General features: G+C 37.4%; 1 protein-coding gene across 21 annotated transcripts in view; it reads right to left on the reverse strand.

The window, feature by feature from the left end:
* LOC139752858 (actin-binding LIM protein 3-like) overlaps positions 1 to 19,820 on the reverse strand; it is an 837,860-nt gene that overhangs the window by 243,727 nt on the left and 574,313 nt on the right. For all 21 annotated transcript variants that reach the window (XM_071668853.1, XM_071668857.1, XM_071668856.1 and 18 more), the window contains 2 exons: positions 15,415 to 15,510; positions 5,621 to 5,804 (listed from right to left, as the gene is read on the reverse strand). In XM_071668853.1, the coding sequence (XP_071524954.1) occupies positions 5,621 to 5,804; positions 15,415 to 15,510 (280 nt within the window). The remainder of the gene's footprint in view (positions 1 to 5,620; positions 5,805 to 15,414; positions 15,511 to 19,820) is intronic.

Below are 19,820 nucleotides of genomic sequence, written 5' to 3' on the forward strand. Positions count from 1 at the left end.
GGAGTTTTACACTGTGAGGTCCTATCTCTTGAAAATTCTCTGCTATCAAACAAATCTTAAATTTATGTATGCCGTCTGCATAAACCATGTCCAAAGACATTTTGTTCAATCTATCCATCACTCTTATATTATAAAAGTATTTCTTTACATCCTTATTTACATGTTCCTTACTTAATTCCATGTTATGTTCACTGGTTGCTTTGTTCCTACGCCTCTCAGACGACAGTTCACCATCCACTTTTATCTCTCTTCTAAAGTCTTAAAGGTGCTAAGGTGGGTAAATCTAAAGCCTCTGTCCTTACCTTATGGTTAAGATCTCTTAATTCTGATACCATCTTTGCTGCCCTCTTCCAGACATTTCTTTATGAGCTCTTTGAGGTTCTTTAGGTAAGATGACCAAACCTAAAGTAAATATCCTAGTTCTGGCCTTATGTAGGATATGAATAGCTTGCTAAATATTTCTTTATCCATATACTACAAAGCTATTCTGATATTTGCTAGCATAAAGTTTGTCTCCTGAACCATTCTTATAATATGAGACCCTGGTGATGGGTTGGAGATGATGACCACTCCCACGTACTTCTAACACACAGAATCCTGAATTTCTATTCCTCATGTTAATGATAATATTGAAGCTGTCCTTGTCTCATTTTCATTACATCTGCTTGGGTTGAATTTCATCAACTATATTCCAGACTAACTTGAAGTCTGTTAGATCCATGTGTTAAATGATGCAATCCTCTATGCTTTTCACTTCTCTCATGACCTTTGAATCATCTGCAAACACATTTAGAGAGGATTTCATATCTTCAGACAAGATATTCACAAAGATTAAGAAGAGTAATGGTCCTACAACTTAACCTTGTGGCACTCCACTGATCACTTCAACCATTTGGAAAAGGCCTCCTCTAACATACATCCTCTGTTCCCTCCCACTGATATAATCTTTCTTTTTCTTCTTTCGTACTATTCGCCATTTCCCGCATTAGCGAGGTAGCACTATGAACAGAGGACTGGGCCTTAGAGGGAATATCCTCACCTGGCCCCCTTCTCTGTTCCTTCTTTTGGAAAATTAAAAAAAAAACGAGAGGGGAGGATTTCCAGCCACCCGCTCCCTCCCCTTTTAGTCGCCTTCTACGACACGCAGGGAATACGTGGGAAGTATTATTTCTCCCCTATCCCCAGGGATAATCTTTCATCCATCACAAATGTTTCTCCCTTATTTCTGCTTGGTGATCATGCTTCTCAATCAGTTTCCTATGTAGTACAGAGTCAGATGCCTTCTGGCAGTCCAGTTGTATTATGAATAGTCTATCCATCCTTCCCTTTTGTCTTGGACTAAGCTCAATCCAGTAAAACTCCAAGAGGTTAGCTACACATGACATCCTTTACCTAAAACCATGCTGTCTCTCATTCAGGAAATTTTTCCTCTGTGGAAACTCATCTACTTGCTTTCTAATAAATTTTTTCCAAAGCCTTACACACTAAATTCATTAGCAAGACCAGTCTGTAGTGCAACATTTGCTCTTGGTCTCCTTTCTTACATATAGGTATGACATTTGCCCTCTTCAATTCCCTTGGCACTAGGCATCTCTCCAATGATATCTTAAGCACCAATTCAATTGGTTTGTCTAGCATATCTGCACAAATAATTAGTGCATACAATGAAATTTCATCAGGTCCATGAGCCTTGCAAGGGTCAAGTCCTTTTAGTATTCTGTTAACATCTTTTCTAGTTATTTATTATTTTTTATTTATTTTGCTTTGTCGCTGTCTCCCGCGTTTGCGAGGTAGCGCAAGGAAACAGACGAAAGAAATGGCCCAACCCACCCCCATACACATGTATATACTTACACGTCCACACACGCAAATATACATACCTATACATCTCAATGTACACATATATATACACACACAGACACATACATATATACCCATGCACACAATTCACACTGTCTGCCTTTATTCATTCCCATCGCCACCATTCCCATCTTTTCTAGTTATCTCAATGATTTCCAAATCATCCACCCCATTCCATCTCACTGGTGTTGGGGCTGTAGAGTCTTTCATGATAAAATCACTTTTGAACTTGCTATTTAGTTCTTCACATATCCTTACACCAACCTCTACAATTTTTCCCTCCAAATCTCTAAACCTGATTTGTTACTCCTTAAATGACACCAGACTCCTGATAAAACTTATGGATAAGTTTTGCAGTGTCACCTTCCTTGTTTGCAATATTGCTTGAAAATTTCTTTATTCCTTTTTTCTTATTCTGCTGTACTCATTCCATGCTCTCTTATACCTACACAATGAAGATTGGTTACAGTGCTGTCTATATCTTTGCTACTGCACAACTCAAAGCTCCTTTGCTTCATGAAGTTTTTTACTGAACCATCCCTTCCACTTTTTTACCATTCTCTCTGTATTTGAGGCTTGAGGTAACCATGCCTCTACTCCTTCACTATAAATTTCACAGAATCTCTCAACAAAAAACCATGGTCCCTAGCCAGTGAATTCCATTTCAAAGGCTCCTTTGCTTTATGACATTTTTTTTAATCAAGTCATCCCTTCCTCTCTATCTGAGGCTTAAGGTACCTTGCCTCTACTCCAAGGCAAATTTCACTAACCTCCCAACACAAAGCCCTGGTCTCTGGCTAATTAATTCCATTTCCTAATCTCCATTATCACAGAAATTATTGAGGTTTGTGTATTTACAGGGATTATATCTCTTTACTTCCTGTCTCATCTCTGCTCTTTGAATGTCCTCTTTTACCACATATTCAAACCTGAGCATTACATATTCATTTCTTCCAACATATTTTGTATGTAATATTTTCAATATCCATGCTAGTTTGATTGAGGATTAAACCTAGTAATGGTGGTCTATCAGTCACTCTGATGACATGCTCCATGATATACAGGTCTAAAAATTTCCCTATATCCACTCTCAAATCTTGTGTCTCCATGATTCCCTATCATCATAAGAATCCAAATTCTCCCAGTCTGTCTCCAATTGAAATCCAACATTAGCAGTACTTTACCATCTCTAGGAAGTGGAAGCTTCACTGCTTTATGTACCATCCTGATTGTTCTTCATTGTTATAATTGTGAGTTTGTTCCAGTTTGTTGCAATTCTTTGGAGGTACATACATACATAACACCATTATGCTCTCCTTTGCTATAGTTACTATTCCCATTATGTATTATCTGAATGAGCCATTTTCCTTTACTTCTTGAAACTTCAGGCTCTGCATTATCAAGAGGGATCATCCTCTTCTTTCCTTTCATGCTATCTTGTACCCATCTGGGGAGAACAGGTGAAAGTTTATCTCTGGTAAGTTAATTTTTAAGACTCCAGTAATATCAAGTGCACTTTCCTTAACATAATCCCTGAATTCAGTTCATTATCAAGCTATCTATATTTCTGATACTGGTTCCCTCCAGCAACTCCCTCAAGAGGTGGCCACGTGGAGTAATAGAGTCTCCACAACTGATGAACTCCAGTGTCGCTTCTCCGCCATTAGTGCCTCATCCTTAACAGGATACTGTCAGAGAATATCTCAAGCATAGTGTTTCCACAGCATCCTACCTACAACTATGTAATGTGCCTACATAATGTTCCAACCAAATGTTCCAACCTTCTACTTCTGCTTAATGCTCCTACCAAATGTCCCAACTAACTACCTCTACCTAATGCTCCAGCCTAATGTTCCTACTTACTACTTATACCTACTGCTCCTACCATTTTGCCAAAAGGCAGGATTAGCACACAGCGCTTACCACATAAAAATCTAGATTAACGAAGAACGAGTTGTGTTACTTGAGTATTATCAAGTGTTATGTGAGACAAGGAGAGACTGTATATTTGTAGAAAAAATGCCAGCAGCCCATATAAGGGTGATTCAAAAAGGAAAGACAGCTACTTGGGTCAAATGAGGGCAACTTGACAACCACTGAAGTGTTGGCTCACTATGCAGCCATCTCCTCCCAATACCCCGGTGGGTAGTGCCTGTTCCTTACCACTACCCATTAATCCATTAACATTTGAATACATTACTTTCAGCGTGATATAACCATTTCCTAACATTCCTGACCTCTCTGCAACTCTAGCAGGGAATTCCATCCTCATGCCAAACGTGGTGTCTCGTTTTTTTGTCTTTTGACTCTATTCTTTTTTTCTCTCCCCCTCTTCCTGAAATTTATCACACTTAATAAATATCTCAATGTATTGCACCATGCTTTTGAGATTCTTAGCTTTACAAAGTACTTCCTGGCTTGACTACTCTGAGCCAAACTTGACCATAACTGGTCGCCCCCTTATGTCTCAGTTATAACCTCCTATTCTTCTCTTTCCTTTATCATGGAAATCACTTCTGGCTATCCTGTAGCCTCCAGCAATCTTTCAATACACATTTCCTTCTTATTTGCCCTTTCTTCCTCATCTGGTGTATGATCTTCCAAGCCAAAAAATCAGTATTTCATGTCTATCAACCTCCTGCTTTACTTCATACTGAATTGACATTTCCTGCTTTAATGTTGTTTTTAATTCTGGTGTCACCAACTTTTCAGCTAGATTCCTCAGTGTGGTAGTCAACCTGAGACTCTAACTTTCTCTATAATCTTTCTTCTGGCTAGCAAGCACTGGTCCTGTATTCTCTGTACTTTTATAAACCTTCCATCAACTAACATGAACTTCCTTGATTGCTTCACCTTTGACAGTACATATCAATATGTGTATATGAGTGGATCAGCCATTCTTCATCTGTTTCCTGGCGCTACCACGCTGATGCAAGAAATGGCAATCAGGTATAATAAATAAATGAAATAAAAAAACATAAAATATCAATCTTTTGACTGCTTTGCTTAATTCCTGTGTTCCTCTGTCAGTCATCATGGGTCTATGTTCCTCTCATTCACTCTTCATGCTCAGTTAATCTGCTTCCAAATTTGCTTCCTATAATTTTCCCTTCCCTTTCTTTTGTCAGTCTGCGTGTGTGTGTGTGTGTGTGTGTGTGTGTGTGTGTGTGTGTGTGTGTGTTAATCCTCTTTTTCTTCAAGAACATCTTTCATAATTAATTCTGTAGATTTAGTATGTGCTTTTGTCCTTCCCTCTACCTGAAAGGCTCCTGGTCATGCTCCTGCAATTTCTTAACCAATATTGTTGATAGGTTTTTCTTATGACTGATTATGATGCTGGTCTGTAAGACTATGCTTACAATTCTCATCCAGAAATGATTCCATTCCATGGTAGTGAAAGTAGACATCAGGAGTTGAGAGCTATGGCTTGGAGATATGTATGACTGATTAGGAATGTTACAGAAATGGCAAAAGAGTAAGTAAAACAGAAAAGTGAAAAGAGATTTAGTCTGTGTTACAAAAAAGTGTCTGAACCCATTAAGTAAATTAATATAAAAATGCTCAGAAAACAAGTATTTGTAGGCAAGATCAAAATAACTGTCACAGTGGGAAAGAAATGACAGTATCATATTGATGAGAGCGCAATGCACATACGCTTTGTGGTGAATGAGGTATGCAGGGACATTATTTACAAGTTTCCATACACTAAGAAAGGAGCCTTATAAAAAAGTTAATCATTAAAGATAATCATGGATCATACCTGCAACGAGCACATGTGAAGCATTTCTGATGGTACGAGTTACCAAGGGCAGACACAACTTCTCCCTCCACATACAGTCCACATGTGGCACATCGCTGGCCAAAATTCTTCTGATAACATTCAGTACAGTAGTAGTCTTTCTCTCGTGTGAAGAAGCCTCCCTGTGCTAGAGATTTCTTGCAACCTAGAAAATATTAGGGAAATTTATTATAATGCACTATATGCCCTACATAAAGAGAAAATTTAAAAAAAACATATATTAAGAAACTGTGATCAGTGATCATGTGAGAAATCAAAAGGCCCTTTAAATTCTTGAACTTTGCAACAAACCAACAATTGGTGGTAAGAACAAGAGTTCTGGGACAATTTTGTTTCTGGATAATTCAAGTCCCTGTTGTATCATTACAATTAAAAACAGCTTTCATCTGCAAGGGAACAGCACCTAATGTATGAGTAACTACAATGCTCCACTTTTAGCAATTCAAGTCAACAGGCAAGAATGCTCTTCCATGAACCAAGTGAAGCATGTTGACAAGGATCTGTGCCTACAAAAACAATTTTGATAAACAAATGTCCCAGAGAGCATTATCAATCATACTGAAAAAAAATTTCAGACACTCATGATTATATTAAGGCAATATGTAAATGAAGCAATCAACCTTTTGAAAACACTGACTTTAGTGAAAGGGTCAGCAATTATTTCTGTACAAAAAAGCACAAAGGAGAATACTAAGAAAGGCTGTGTGGAACTCATGGTTAAAAAATATTCCATGCTTAACTTGTAAAATCACTAATTACATTTCATTAATAAAAATTCATTGTAATTCCCTTGGTTTTGTTTTATTTCCAGTTTTCTTATAGTGAAGTTACCAAAAAATCAATAAAAAATGCAGAACTACTTTAACTATCCTAAACTTCTTTAATGATCAATGAGAACAGCCACAATTTCAGCTGGGAGAAACTCAAACTTTTTTTTTTTTTTTTTTTTTGCTTTGTCGCTGTCTCCCGCGTTTGCGAGGTAGCGCAAGGAAACAGACGAAAGAAATGGCCCAACCCACCCCCATACACATGTATATACATACGTCCACACACGCAAATATACATACCTACACAGCTTTCCATGGTTTACCCCAGACGCTTCACATGCCCTGATTCAATCCACTGACAGCACGTCAACCCCGGTATACCACATCGATCCAATTCACTCTATTCCTTGCCCTCCTTTCACCCTCCTGCATGTTCAGGCCCCGATCACACAAAATCTTTTTCACTCCATCTTTCCACCTCCAATTTGGTCTCCCACTTCTCGTTCCCTCCACCTCCGACACATATATCCTCTTGGTCAATCTTTCCTCACTCATTCTCTCCATGTGCCCAAACCATTTCAAAACACCATCTTCTGCTCTCTCAACCACGCTCTTTTTATTTCCACACATCTCTCTTACCCTTACGTTACTTACTCGATCAAACCACCTCACACCACACATTGTCCTCAAACATCTCATTTCCAGCACATCCATCCTCCTGCGCACAACTCTATCCATAGCCCACGCCTCGCGACCATACAACATTGTTGGAACCACTATTCCTTCAAACATACCCATTTTTGCTTTCCGAGATAATGTTCTCGACTTCCACTACACATTCTTCAAGGCTCCCAGGATTTTCGCCCCCTCCCCCACCCTATGATCCACTTCCACTTCCATGGTTCCATCCGCTGCCAGATCCACTCCCAGATAACTCAAACTTAAATCAAATAATCAAATCTACCAGTCCATGAAGTCATCACCAGCAGTACTCAAAAACATGAAAAATGTAAAAGAGGTTTGGCAAAGAACAAAGATCATATATTTTTGAAGAGTTCATTGTGTCAAACATTTAACACATGACTGCAGCTGCTCTGATGTAACCATGAGATGGAATTTAAAGCGATAAGTACAGCTGAGAGAATAATGCCCACAAAACAAGCTATGTCGTAGACTCCATTACTCAACTTAGCAAACACCCACACTACCACTACATGCCATCTGGCCTTGTTGCTTCTTTTAGCAAGTAATTCAAAACTGCTAGATATCTCATCATTATGACTTATAACATGCAGTACCATGTTATTCACAATATCATAATTTTCATATAATTCAAGGCTCTACCAAAATCCAAACCAATGACAGCATTCCAGCCCCTAAAAAATTTAATGGACAATTACATAATTCACAAAACGACGAGGCTGTCATCCTCACTAAACTGTCACTTGTCATATATGCTTTACTTAAACTAAGTTCAACATATCTCTGCTCCAAAATTATTAGTCACCTTATATCTACTTCAAAGACACGGACATGAAATTGCCACATAAGATCATCTGGCAATAAATGATTTTGGAAAAAACAAAAACCTTCTGTGCATTCCAAACTCTTAATTTAGCTATATATCAAAGTAATACCCTAAGTATAATAAAACTGATTCTCACTCTACCACAAGAAGTATTATAATGAAATGAGAGAGATCATGGATTAAAGTATTGCTACTGTCCCAACTTTACACGATTGCAAAGCCAATGGACCTTAGGTATCCTAAAATATCTACCAGTCACTCCTAGAGATCTATTGCAGATGAAACACTGGTGATGTTTAACGAAGGTAAGGAAACTAGAAAATAAGTATGATGTGGTGTGTGAGGCAGGATGGCAATTTGAGCAGAGTGGGTTTGTTATAAGTTAGTTGAAGCTTGTGCTAATTATGGCTGGGGAATTGATGATGGCCACTGCAGAGACCAGCTAAATGGACTCTAAAATTCTCATGACTGTGGAAATGCATTTCCTCTGCATTAGATCCCTGGGTATGACTGGAAGATTCTGCTGAATACCTGAGGACCATTGGCATTGCAATTGTGTAAAGTTAGTTGTTATTGTTGGATGGCATTGCTTACAAGGATATTGTAAGCATCTCTGCATGTGGTGGTGTTGTTTGGTGGAGAGGGGATGCTGTTATAAATGTTTGTATAGTAAAGAGCAGTGGTAAATTTTCTATCTCTTTGACGGGATTTAGTTAAGAATGAAGAGGCAGGAGTGTAAGGGATGTTGCTGGGATGGCGCTATCAACTAGGTACTCTTAATGTCTGTGTTCTTGCACAAGGAACATTTCTGTTTTAGAGTGTAAGTGGTACATAGCTTACCTGGATGCTTCACGTGCCCTGGTTCAGTCCACTGACAGCACGTCAACCACTATATACCACATCATCCCAATTCGCTCTATCCCATGCATGCCTTTTATCCTCCTGCATGTTCAAGCCCCTATTGTTCAAAATCTTTGTCACTCCATCCTTCCATATCCAATTTGGTCTCTCGGTTCTTATTCCCTACACTTCAGACACATATATCTTATTTGTTAACCTTTCCTTAATCATTCTCTCCTTATGTCCAATTCATTTCAGTACACCAAAATATGAAAACTTTATAAGTACAAGAACCTATAAAGACTAAGCAAGATCAGAAGTGAAAATGAACATGCTCTCTTTTTATATAAGAGAGCATTAAGGAAAAAGGATGATCTACATCAACCCTAGTCACGTAACTAAGAGGTATGTAAGACGAAGAATGATTATGAAAATGAAATCAACACACAGAAGGTAGAACTTATTGCAAACAAACAGAAGCAATTAGGAATATCTAGTCAACACAAATAATAATCTACAACATATGCCCAATTCATTATATGCCAAGGTTATCAAAGTATGAGCCTCAACACTGTTAAAATAGCGATATCAATATTCTAAAAATATACCGATTGCAAAGGAAGAAGTAATAATATCTATAATGGGCTACGAAATTTAAGGAACAAAATGTGAAATTCTGAGTTACTGAGATGTAAAGCTGAAAGGGGCAAGGTTAGGAATCTTAAAAAAAAAAACTTTGGTAACATCTTAATATTGATTCCTTAAATGTGGGAGGGCTTGGAATAAGTGCTGCAAGTCTGAGAATCTATCTATCCATCTATATCCCTGATGCCCGTTCCCTTTAGGAACTCCCTCAAGGGGGTGACCACGGCAAAAGGTTCTCCATAACTGTTGAACTCCAGCCACTTCTAAAGCCTTTAGTGACTCACCGTTAGTAGGCCACAGGCAGAGGTCAAATCTCGCATAGTGTTTTCAGAGGCTCCTTCCAAATGTTCCTACCGATTACAATACCCTAATCTGTCTACCTAATATTCTAACCTACTATTTATACCTAATGCTCCCAGCTAATGCTCCTACCTACCACTTCTACATAATGTTTCTACCTGAAGCTCCTTCTATTCCACATACATCTCTCGCCCTTCTGAACCTTCAAACCTCAGTACTTCATGCCATCCTTCCATCTACTTCCAGGTTTCCCACTCCCTCTTGCTCCTTTCACCTCTGACACATTCATCTTCTTAGTCAGACTTTCTCTGTTCATCCTCTCCACAAGTTTGAATCATTTTAGCACACTCTGGTTGGCCCTCTCAATCAGACTGCATATACAGCCATATCTTTCTCTTTAACTTTCATTCCTCACATGATCAATTCTTTTCACATTACACATCCTCAGGCAATCAATTTCCATCACATCTACTCTATTCCTTCCTCTTACATTCAGAGCCAATACACTTGCATCTATACAACAACGTCAAGTCTATTATGCCTTCAAACATACCCATCTTTGCCATAACAGTGACTACATTCTCCTTCAACATGCTCCTAAACATCCAGGATCTTAGCCCCTTCTTCCAACCTATAATTCACTTCAGTCCCCATGGTTCCACCAGCGGTTACATCCACTCCAAGGAACCTAAAGCAATCCAGTTCCTCCCCATCACAACATACACTCAAATCATCCTGATCCACACCCATATTCTAATTTGTTTCCTCTTCCACATTCTCCCAAACTCTGTCACAAGCATCTAGAGTTTCTCTTTGGAGTCTGCCACCATAACTGTGTAATCTTTAAACAGCAACAGATTCATCGCCTCCAACCACAACATATCCATGACTGCCCCTTACTCTAATGTTCTTTGCATTAACCCCTCTCACTATCCCATACATAAACAGATTAAACAACCACCATGACATGAATCAGCCATCTTTCCTGGGAGCCAATCATCCCCACCTGTTTCATACATATATAAGCCTTTCATCCTGGTACATGCTTTTCAATGCAATTCATAACTTTCTATTTACTCAATACATTCATCGCACCCTCCATTTCTCTCTTTTTCTCCAAGTACCTCTCACACAAAGTCTTCAAAGCAAATACCTAAAACAAACAGCTTCTCTCTCCCAAAACTATATTGTTCCTTCCTAATCAGCTGCTCTATACATGACACTAACCTCTCAAACACCACTCTCTCATATAACCTTACTAAATTTGGTAAAGGAACTTATGCTAACCGCCCACATTTTCTCTCTTGCCAAGATCATCCTTCCAACTTTTCTTAATTCCTCTATCATTAAAACACCGCTTTAGTCACATTACTCATGCTTTAAATTCCAATAACACATTTCTCTTGCATATTAGTTACAGAGTATATGAACATCAACCAACCATTTCCCAAATATCAAAAATTTCAGATCAGTTTCAATCAGTTTCACACTAATCATAAGCCCCTCTAATGCCTATTCAATATTTAACCAAATTCCATATGCACTTCCATTTTTGACTTCGAGACTGTTCCAGCATCCACTGCTTTTCAAGAAAGCGCCCAAATTTTCAGCTCCACCCCACTAGCACTCAAGGCATTCCGTTACTCTGGTCATTGAAGATCCCTCCTAATAGCAAAAGCTGTCACTATAAGTTTTTCAAAGTGCTATCCACACAATTTCATTGCACCTAGCAGCATTTCTGTTCCAATCATGATGGTTATTATATTCCTTAACATTTTTCATTCAACATTGGACCAAACGTAGAAAAGATCCTCCATTTTATATCAGAATAGACGTTTATGTTTAAGACAGTATCTATGAGAAAAATTTCTTTCCAGTCTCTCTCATCTAACACCAACATTCTAGCTTCAGACTTTATTAACCAGATATTGCAGTTATTATCCAATCTTAATCCATATAAATAATAAACTAACATGGGAATCTGCCACCCTACGAAACAGCTTTAAATTAATCAACACAATCATAATCCTTCGAATTATCTCAACACATCTAAAAACTCGTTAAAAACTTTTATTCGCTCAAAACTAAGATGCAACAGCATTACTTTAAATACCTATATGTAAGATCTCTAAATCTCACATCCATTTTCTTTCTGAGATCCATAATGCTGAGAGTAAAATCCGATCTGCGTAATTTAAAATATTTCTAAAAGGATTTTCATACATGGCCTTGAACAAAAATTCTTTCATTTAATCCATTTAATCATATCGCCAATCTGATCTCCAATTGTTCTTTGCATTGACCAGAGTATTATACATCCATTATATTACTTACAAATACTCAACAAACTTATACCTCTGTAATTTGAGCACTCACTCTTATCCCCTTTGCCTTTGTTACAATGGCACTATGCACGCATTCCGCCAATCCTCAGGCACCTCACCATGAGTCATACATACATTAAATAACCTTACCAACCAGTCAACAATACAGTCACCCCCTTTCTTAATAAATTCCACTGCAATACCATCCAAACCTGCTGCCTTGCCGGCTTTCATCTTCCGCAAAGCTTTTACTACCTCTTCTCTGTTTATCAAATCATTTTCCCTAACCCTCTCACTTTGCACACCACCTCGACCAAAACACCCTATATCTGCCACTCTGTCATCAGACACATTTAACAAACCTTCAAAATACTCATTCCATCTCCTTCTCACATCACCGCTACTTGTTATCACCTCCCCATTTACGCCCTTCACTGAAGTTCCCATTTGCTCCCTTGTCTTACGCACCCTATTTACCTCCTTCCAGAACATCTTTTTATTCTCCCTAAAATTTACTGATAGTCTCTCACCCCAACTCTCATTTGCCCTTTTTTTCACCTCTTGCACCTTTCTCTTGACCTCCTGTCTCTTTCTTTTATACTTCTCCCACTCAATTGCATTTTTTCCCTGCAAAAATCGTCCAAATGCCTGTAATCTAAAAATTCATTTCTGCCTCACTTGCCTTTATACAAGGGCACAGTGCATGCATTTTGCCAATTATCAAGCAACCTGACCAACCAATCACAAGCAATCTTACTCCTTTCTTGAAACACTCAACTGCAATCCCATTCACTTCTGCCACTTTGCCACATTTCATCTTACATAGGGCATTCACCATCTCTTTCTCCACTAATCCACTCACTATGACTCTTTCACTCTGCATGTCACCTCATTCCCATCACCTAATCCAACACATTCATCATTACTTCAAAATACTCATTCCACTTTTCAATCACTTCTTTTTTTCCCATTACCATTTCCCCATATGCTCTTGTTGCAGACGCCCTCATTTGTTCTCTTCACAAGATGAACATCCTTCCAAAACATTTTCTTAATCTCTCTTTCAAAAATACACACTGCATTAAGTTACACATTACTTCTTGCATAAATTCCCAGAGTAAAACATTTTCTTTTGAAATATTATGTCAGAGTAGTATGAAATAATGAAGCCAACACCAAATATAAAAAAAATTTCAGATTGTTTACAAAATCAGTTTCACATAAGAGAAGACCTTATGCTTGCTTAACATATATTACATGAGCAAAATCCATATGCACTTCAGTCATCACCATAAATGAGCCTGTGCCAGCAGTCTGCTTTACAAGATAAGCCAGCCCACCATGAGCAGCTTCACCCCAATGAGGACTCAAAGGATATCAGTAACTCTGCATTCATGCCTTAAAGAAGCATGAGTGTACAGTAATAAGTCTAAAGTGGTGTAGTCACACATGTTCCATTCACATAGCAGAGCATTTCTGCTTCCATCAGGATGAAAGTGTAACTAAGTATCCTTTACAAATATTGATGGAGATTAAGGAAACCCAAGAGCAGTGAATAAGAACCCCATTTTATATCATAAACTGTTTATGTTTATAAGAAACAGGTATCTATGAGAAGTAAAATTTCCTGTTTCTTGTCTCTACTCATTATAACACCAACATGGTAGGTTCAGGATTTATTAACACAATGATTATTGCAGTTAATATGCCAAATGCTTATTCAGTGATAAATATAGTAACTGTATGGAAATCTGCCACCAAATAGAACAGCTTTTAAAGTTTATATCAACATAACTCATAACCCTTAGAAAAATTATATCAACTATACAAAAAAAAAATGTTTAGGCATCATATTTTCGCAACAAGGAACAAAGATGAAATAGCTTACTTGAAATAACCATATGTAATCTATCATCCTAAAATGCTAAGACACCACCATTTTCTTTTCTGAGGAGCATGATGCTGAGAGTAATGATGGACTGCAGGAAAATTTAAAATATCTTTAAAATGGATTTTCATTTACAGTGTGCTTTGAAATGGAAAAAAATTCTTTTCATTTATCATATTTAATTCATTATGAGCCACATCTGCATACTCCAAGTTGTTCTTCTGCATTTGAGCAGAGATTACTTACAATCATGTATATTACTGTGAAATACAACTAATAGCAAAATCCACATAAGTGTGTGACTAATGTTTTGAAAAAACCATGGGCAACACAGGAAAGGAAAATGGTTTTTTCCAGTTACATGATTTATCAAAAGTATCCTTTTATGCATTTTTCCCTTTATGATTCTTTAGGAAATGAATTCATATCATATAAAGTAAATTTTTCAGGCTGAAACTTTTAAAGATGATAAGCCAAACAACAAAAGGTATAACAGTGTGAAGGTTACTAGGAAAGTGAAATGATTAAATGCTGTATATTACTTCAACTGAAGTTATCACAAAATAAATGCTTTCAAGATAAACCATTAAAACATATCAAAGTACATTTCTATTCTGATTTCCAATAATCTACTTGATACACATTATCTACAAGTGATAACTTTGTTGTCCACTTTGTAATCAAAGGTGCAAACAAGGAAACCTCTACAAAACAATTTGTCTATTAAGCATTTTTGCACATGATAATAATTAAACATTCACCAGAGTCTTTGTCACAAAAATTTTAACGATAAAGTGAAACATTATCCTGCTGCCTGCACTAAACTAGAAACAACAAATATAACTTCATAAAAAGCAAGTCCCTGGTACCTGAGTTAAAGTGGAAATGAGTATGAAGAGTGGCAGAGTAATAAAATGAACATTACCAGTATTTGAAAGACTGTTTGGCATTCAAAGCATTCAGTGAAGTGTGGTAGAGAATTAAGTGAGTTTACAAGCATTGCTGTGGCTTAAAAAGTAAGCCATCAATGGAAGAAAATGTCATAAAAAGTGAGTGATAGTTTTTGACAAGACAACATTCCATATCTGGTTGTGGCCCAGGGTGAGCAGGGAAACGAAATCTCTTAAAAGTTTATATACCAGGATACATGATTATTCAAAAATTAGTTGTCTACAGTGCCACATGAATTTGTAATTCTACCTAAGTGAAGATTTCAAAAGGAAACTAAATAATAGGAATACCTTGTGTATTTGTAAAACAATTATGAAAAAAATATATTCTTCAGCAAACTTATTACTATACCAATACAGGAATTGTTCTCAAAAAAGGTAAAACCTCCATTATCCCATAAGCAGCTGACATTTCAGTCAAAAGGATTGTGCCCTGTAAAAAGAATAGCATACAGTAACAAGTATCCTGACTGTTAATCAATATCTGATTTGATGAAAAAAAAAAATACTTACTGTGGCACTTGAAGCAATTGATGTGGAAGTACTTCTCTTGAACTCGTAGTACCTCACCAGAGCACTTCTTTCCACAAGACTCACACAGTGTTTTCCCTGCAAAGGTGAAAAGTTATTAGCATGGGGAATTTAAGTGTTTGGCAGATATTTCCATGGGAACGAGGTTCATCAATTAATAACAATGATCTACTAGGTTATAAAGTTTGCAAAATTTTTTCTTACATTGAAGATGCCTGGCATGTACAAATGTCTTCATAAAAGCCAGCTTTTGAATGAAAAATCTAAAAGAGTAAACTGAGTAAACTGAGGAGAGGACCAATGTGAGAGTTTTTGAAGGTATGGAAATCCTTCCTGTTAAAATGGGACACACAGAAACTATTTAGAAAAAATGAAAGGGTAGAGAGTTCCAGGGCTTAGCGAAGTAAGACAAGAAACAGACATCACAAAAGCCCTTCCAAGCTGCTAACGACAAAAAAAATATTTCTGCAATACCAGGACTTGCCATATACCATATATCATGTTTAGTAAGGATGGAGGCATGTAAAGAGATAGGTCTCAGGAGATGAAACTGAATTAATATCTACAGAAGATGTAAAATGAACCAACAACGTAGCACAGGGAAGTGGGTCAAGTTTTGAGGTTAGACAGGGAAATTGTTATGTCAGACTGCCTAAGCTTAGATTCCATTAAGTAATTATGCAGAGCTAGGGCCACTCAGATGTGAATGCAGTACAGTTATTCCATAGAATGATGAATCAGTCCATTGCATAACCTGGACACAGTGAATGTATAAAAAAAAATTCTTTGTCAAGCAATGCCAGGCTTTCAAGAAGAGTAAGATGTTTCAGTAATAAAATTAAGATATACTGAATTCATTTTGGAATTATAGAGCCATTAAAGGATACAGGAAAATTGAAAGGAACTTCATAAAAAGAAAGAGAAAACAAGTAGGCTTAAGAGGTATTATACGTTACAAAGTGATGTTTACTCTAATGGGAACACCTGTCCACACTGCTTTAATATATACTAAGTTGTAACACGATTAATGGTAATCAATCAAGAGAAAACAGATTTGCAGGAAATGGAGGAATGCAGCACCGAGCTGTTCAAAAAGAGAATGAACATAGGAGACAAGACAGAATCTGAAGGGTGCCACTGCTGACAGGAAAACAGGGAAAGATTGATCCATTTGCTGTTAATGAAACCAACTAACATAAGAGAGGCTAAAGATGATGAAATATTGTGAGGGAAGACAGCCAAAGCTTCAAGATCGGAACCTAATGTTACATCCTGTCAAATGCTATTGAGATGTCAAGGGCTACAGTAGGATTCCTTACAGCCTCTCAGAGAAGATGAAGACATTAGTAATACAGGATATCACAAGTGGATCCGACCTTGTGAAAGCTATGATGATGACTGGGTAGAAAATATTGCTGATGAGAGATTCAAAGACTAGAAACAGCAGTAGTTAAAGCAACAGGGCAATAGTTGTATGGGTCACAAATGGACAACCAACATTGGGAAGGCATTGTCAATGCCTGCTTAAGATATAGGGAAATTTTTGGTTTATATGCTGAGACAAAAATTACAAAGAAGGGCAAATTCAGCAACACAATTCCTTAAATGTGTGCAGTGAAAGAAGTGCTTTTTGGACTCCATGAAAAGATTATGGGGAAAAGAGAGGGCACAGAACTAGTAATAGGTGTATCATGGTTTGAGAAAACTATACAGGTATTCAAGGTGGAGTTCATGGACAAAAGTGATAAAGAGTTGCAAGAGACAGTTACAGCACCATCAGAATAGACCAAACAAACCAATCAGTGGAAAAGAGGTGAGGCTGTCATATACCATTTGGACAGAGAAACACTCCACCTCCTGAACAAGAAGAGACTTGCAATGATTTTAGAGAAAAATAAAAACTGATTGTGATTTGGAAGGAAATATTTTCATCTAGACAAATTACCTCAAAACGGGTCACTGATCATGGATTAAAAGAGACAGTTTAAAGGATGATGGGATACATGCCTCCATACCCACTACAACCCCTACCCTGTTAAGCAGAAGGAGAAACATAGCCCAAAGACATGCAGTATCCTTAGTCTCTGCTATCTAGTGCTTCACTACATGGTGATTCAGTTATGCAAGGTTCATGAAAAAATGAATACAAAAAAAAACAAAAAAATTCTTAGTAAAACCTCCTCAAACCCCCTTCAGCTATGAGTGCCTAAGACTTATGCTTGTTAGAAGAGCAGAAAAAGCATCAGTTTGAGGATAAAGTTAAACATTTGGCTTTGATTCTGGTCAATGTGATACTGATACTACCAGAGCTCTCAGCTTGCCTGGTACATCAGTAAGAACAATTTTTGAGCATGCAGATAAACTAAACAGTTTGCATCCAACATGACACCTGTAAGTGCCAAAAATATCATCCATACCAATGTAAAATCAAGAACATGTTGAGAATGTTAATCGTCTGAATCAAAATCAAAGTAACATGCCTGTATTTAGGGTACTTTATTTCCATTTGAAACAAGACTATTCTAAGTTGTATTTCTTTTATAAATTCTCAGATGAACAATGTACTCATACTGTACTGCATCTTTTGCATTCCAATCACAATTCTGTATGAAAATTAGGTTGAGTAATTTCTCCAAAGAACATAAACCCTCTTCTTGTCTAGTGAATCCACTAAGCTTTGTTTTCCAGGATCACTTCTTCCACTTTAAGAAGGGACAGTACAATCTCTTTCAGAAAAAATAAAAAGTTTTTTGTTAGGCAATCCAATCGGCTCTCTATGATTAATATTTATATATTGTCAATTCAAAGACTTTTTGTTGTATCAAATTATTTATGCTAATATACAATAAATAAAAAGAGAATTCATTATATGCATCACAATGGCAAATACTTGGTATATCAAATATATTCTATATTTTATGGAATATCTCAACAAAAACAAAGAGTGGAAAGCATTCAATATAAAAGACCAAATAGCTCTCTAATATGATGTAACATGGCTTACCAAAATAAAAAAAAAATCAATACTAAAACATGAACCATGTCTTCATTCTTTCATTAATGTTTCTGACTCAGAGTAATCTTCATACTTTTTCACTTATCCTTGCTTCAATGAGGAATCACCAGGAAGATACATAACAATGGTCTTATTTTCTTACATCAGCTTTCTAGCTGTTATGATTAATGCATCTTCGAATCACACAGACTCTTTCCTTACAGATATCATCCATAAACCTCTCTTTTTGCTTTCTTACATGCCAACATCCATACACTGCATATGCTAACAGTGCTTCCGTAAACATCTTTCACTCCACACCTTGTTGCAATATTTCACTCATTACCACCTTATGTCATACTCAATATCTTTTGGTGTCTCTACACACAAGCCTTTTTCCTCAAGCTCACTCACTTTCACTACTTTCTTCTGACCTATGTCTTTTCACATCTTGCTTGTTAAATGATGGAAGTGTAGCAAAAAAGGCTTTCCACCTCACCCATACAGACCAGGTCACAGGTAAAAAAAAGGTTAAGATTTGAGGCTACTGATATCAACTGTTCACTGATGAAGTTTTGGTGAAGACGTACAGAAGATGAGGGTGTACTGAACATGATGGTGTTGTAAAGATTACGGTGTAGCGAAAAGGGCCTCTGATGTGAACTGTAAGGTTCAGGGCAACGGTCAATTGTGTCAATGAAGTAATGAAAATAATTGCCTGGTCCAACTGGCAGTGATATCGAGGATGCACTGAAACCTTAAGCTGTAGAAAAGATGACCTTTGTCTTGACCAACAAGGTTCAAGGCAAAGGCGAATCATGTCAAGGGTATATTGATAATGTAATATTAGAAAGATGAGGGTGTAACAGAGATGGCTTTTGGCCTAATCCGTAGGGTCTAAAGGAAACTTGTGTTGAGGGTGAAGTGAAGATGCAAGTGTAATAATATGACACAATGAAGATCAGGGAAAAGTGATGCACTTTAGTGACGATGATGGTGTACGGACCATGGCCACTTGACCTGACCCTAAAATGACCCTAGCTATGTTCAAGGCAGGCCGAAGCAGCTAATCTTCAATACTGGAATTCCCTTTCATATCACTTCATCAAAATACCATGCAGGATACAGCGTTTCGTTAACTGATAATATATTACGTGCACGACAAATATGATTCAATCTTGTTCATATTAGGACCAAATAGAAAAGCAGAGACAACACATTCATATACAGAAGCACCACCTAACGTAAAGCGGTTACAAAAATGCATATCAATGCCCTGAGTAAACTGCAGTGCTACAGTATGAAACCTTTTCAAGGAGACAACCCCTTGAGCAAGACGACAAGGACCCTTAAAGTATGAGGGCCTGGCCGTAGACCCGACCGCTACAGGTCA

The sequence above is a fragment of the Panulirus ornatus genome, chromosome 13 (assembly GCF_036320965.1).
Source record: "Panulirus ornatus isolate Po-2019 chromosome 13, ASM3632096v1, whole genome shotgun sequence".
NCBI classification, from domain to species: Eukaryota; Metazoa; Arthropoda; class Malacostraca; order Decapoda; family Palinuridae; genus Panulirus; species Panulirus ornatus.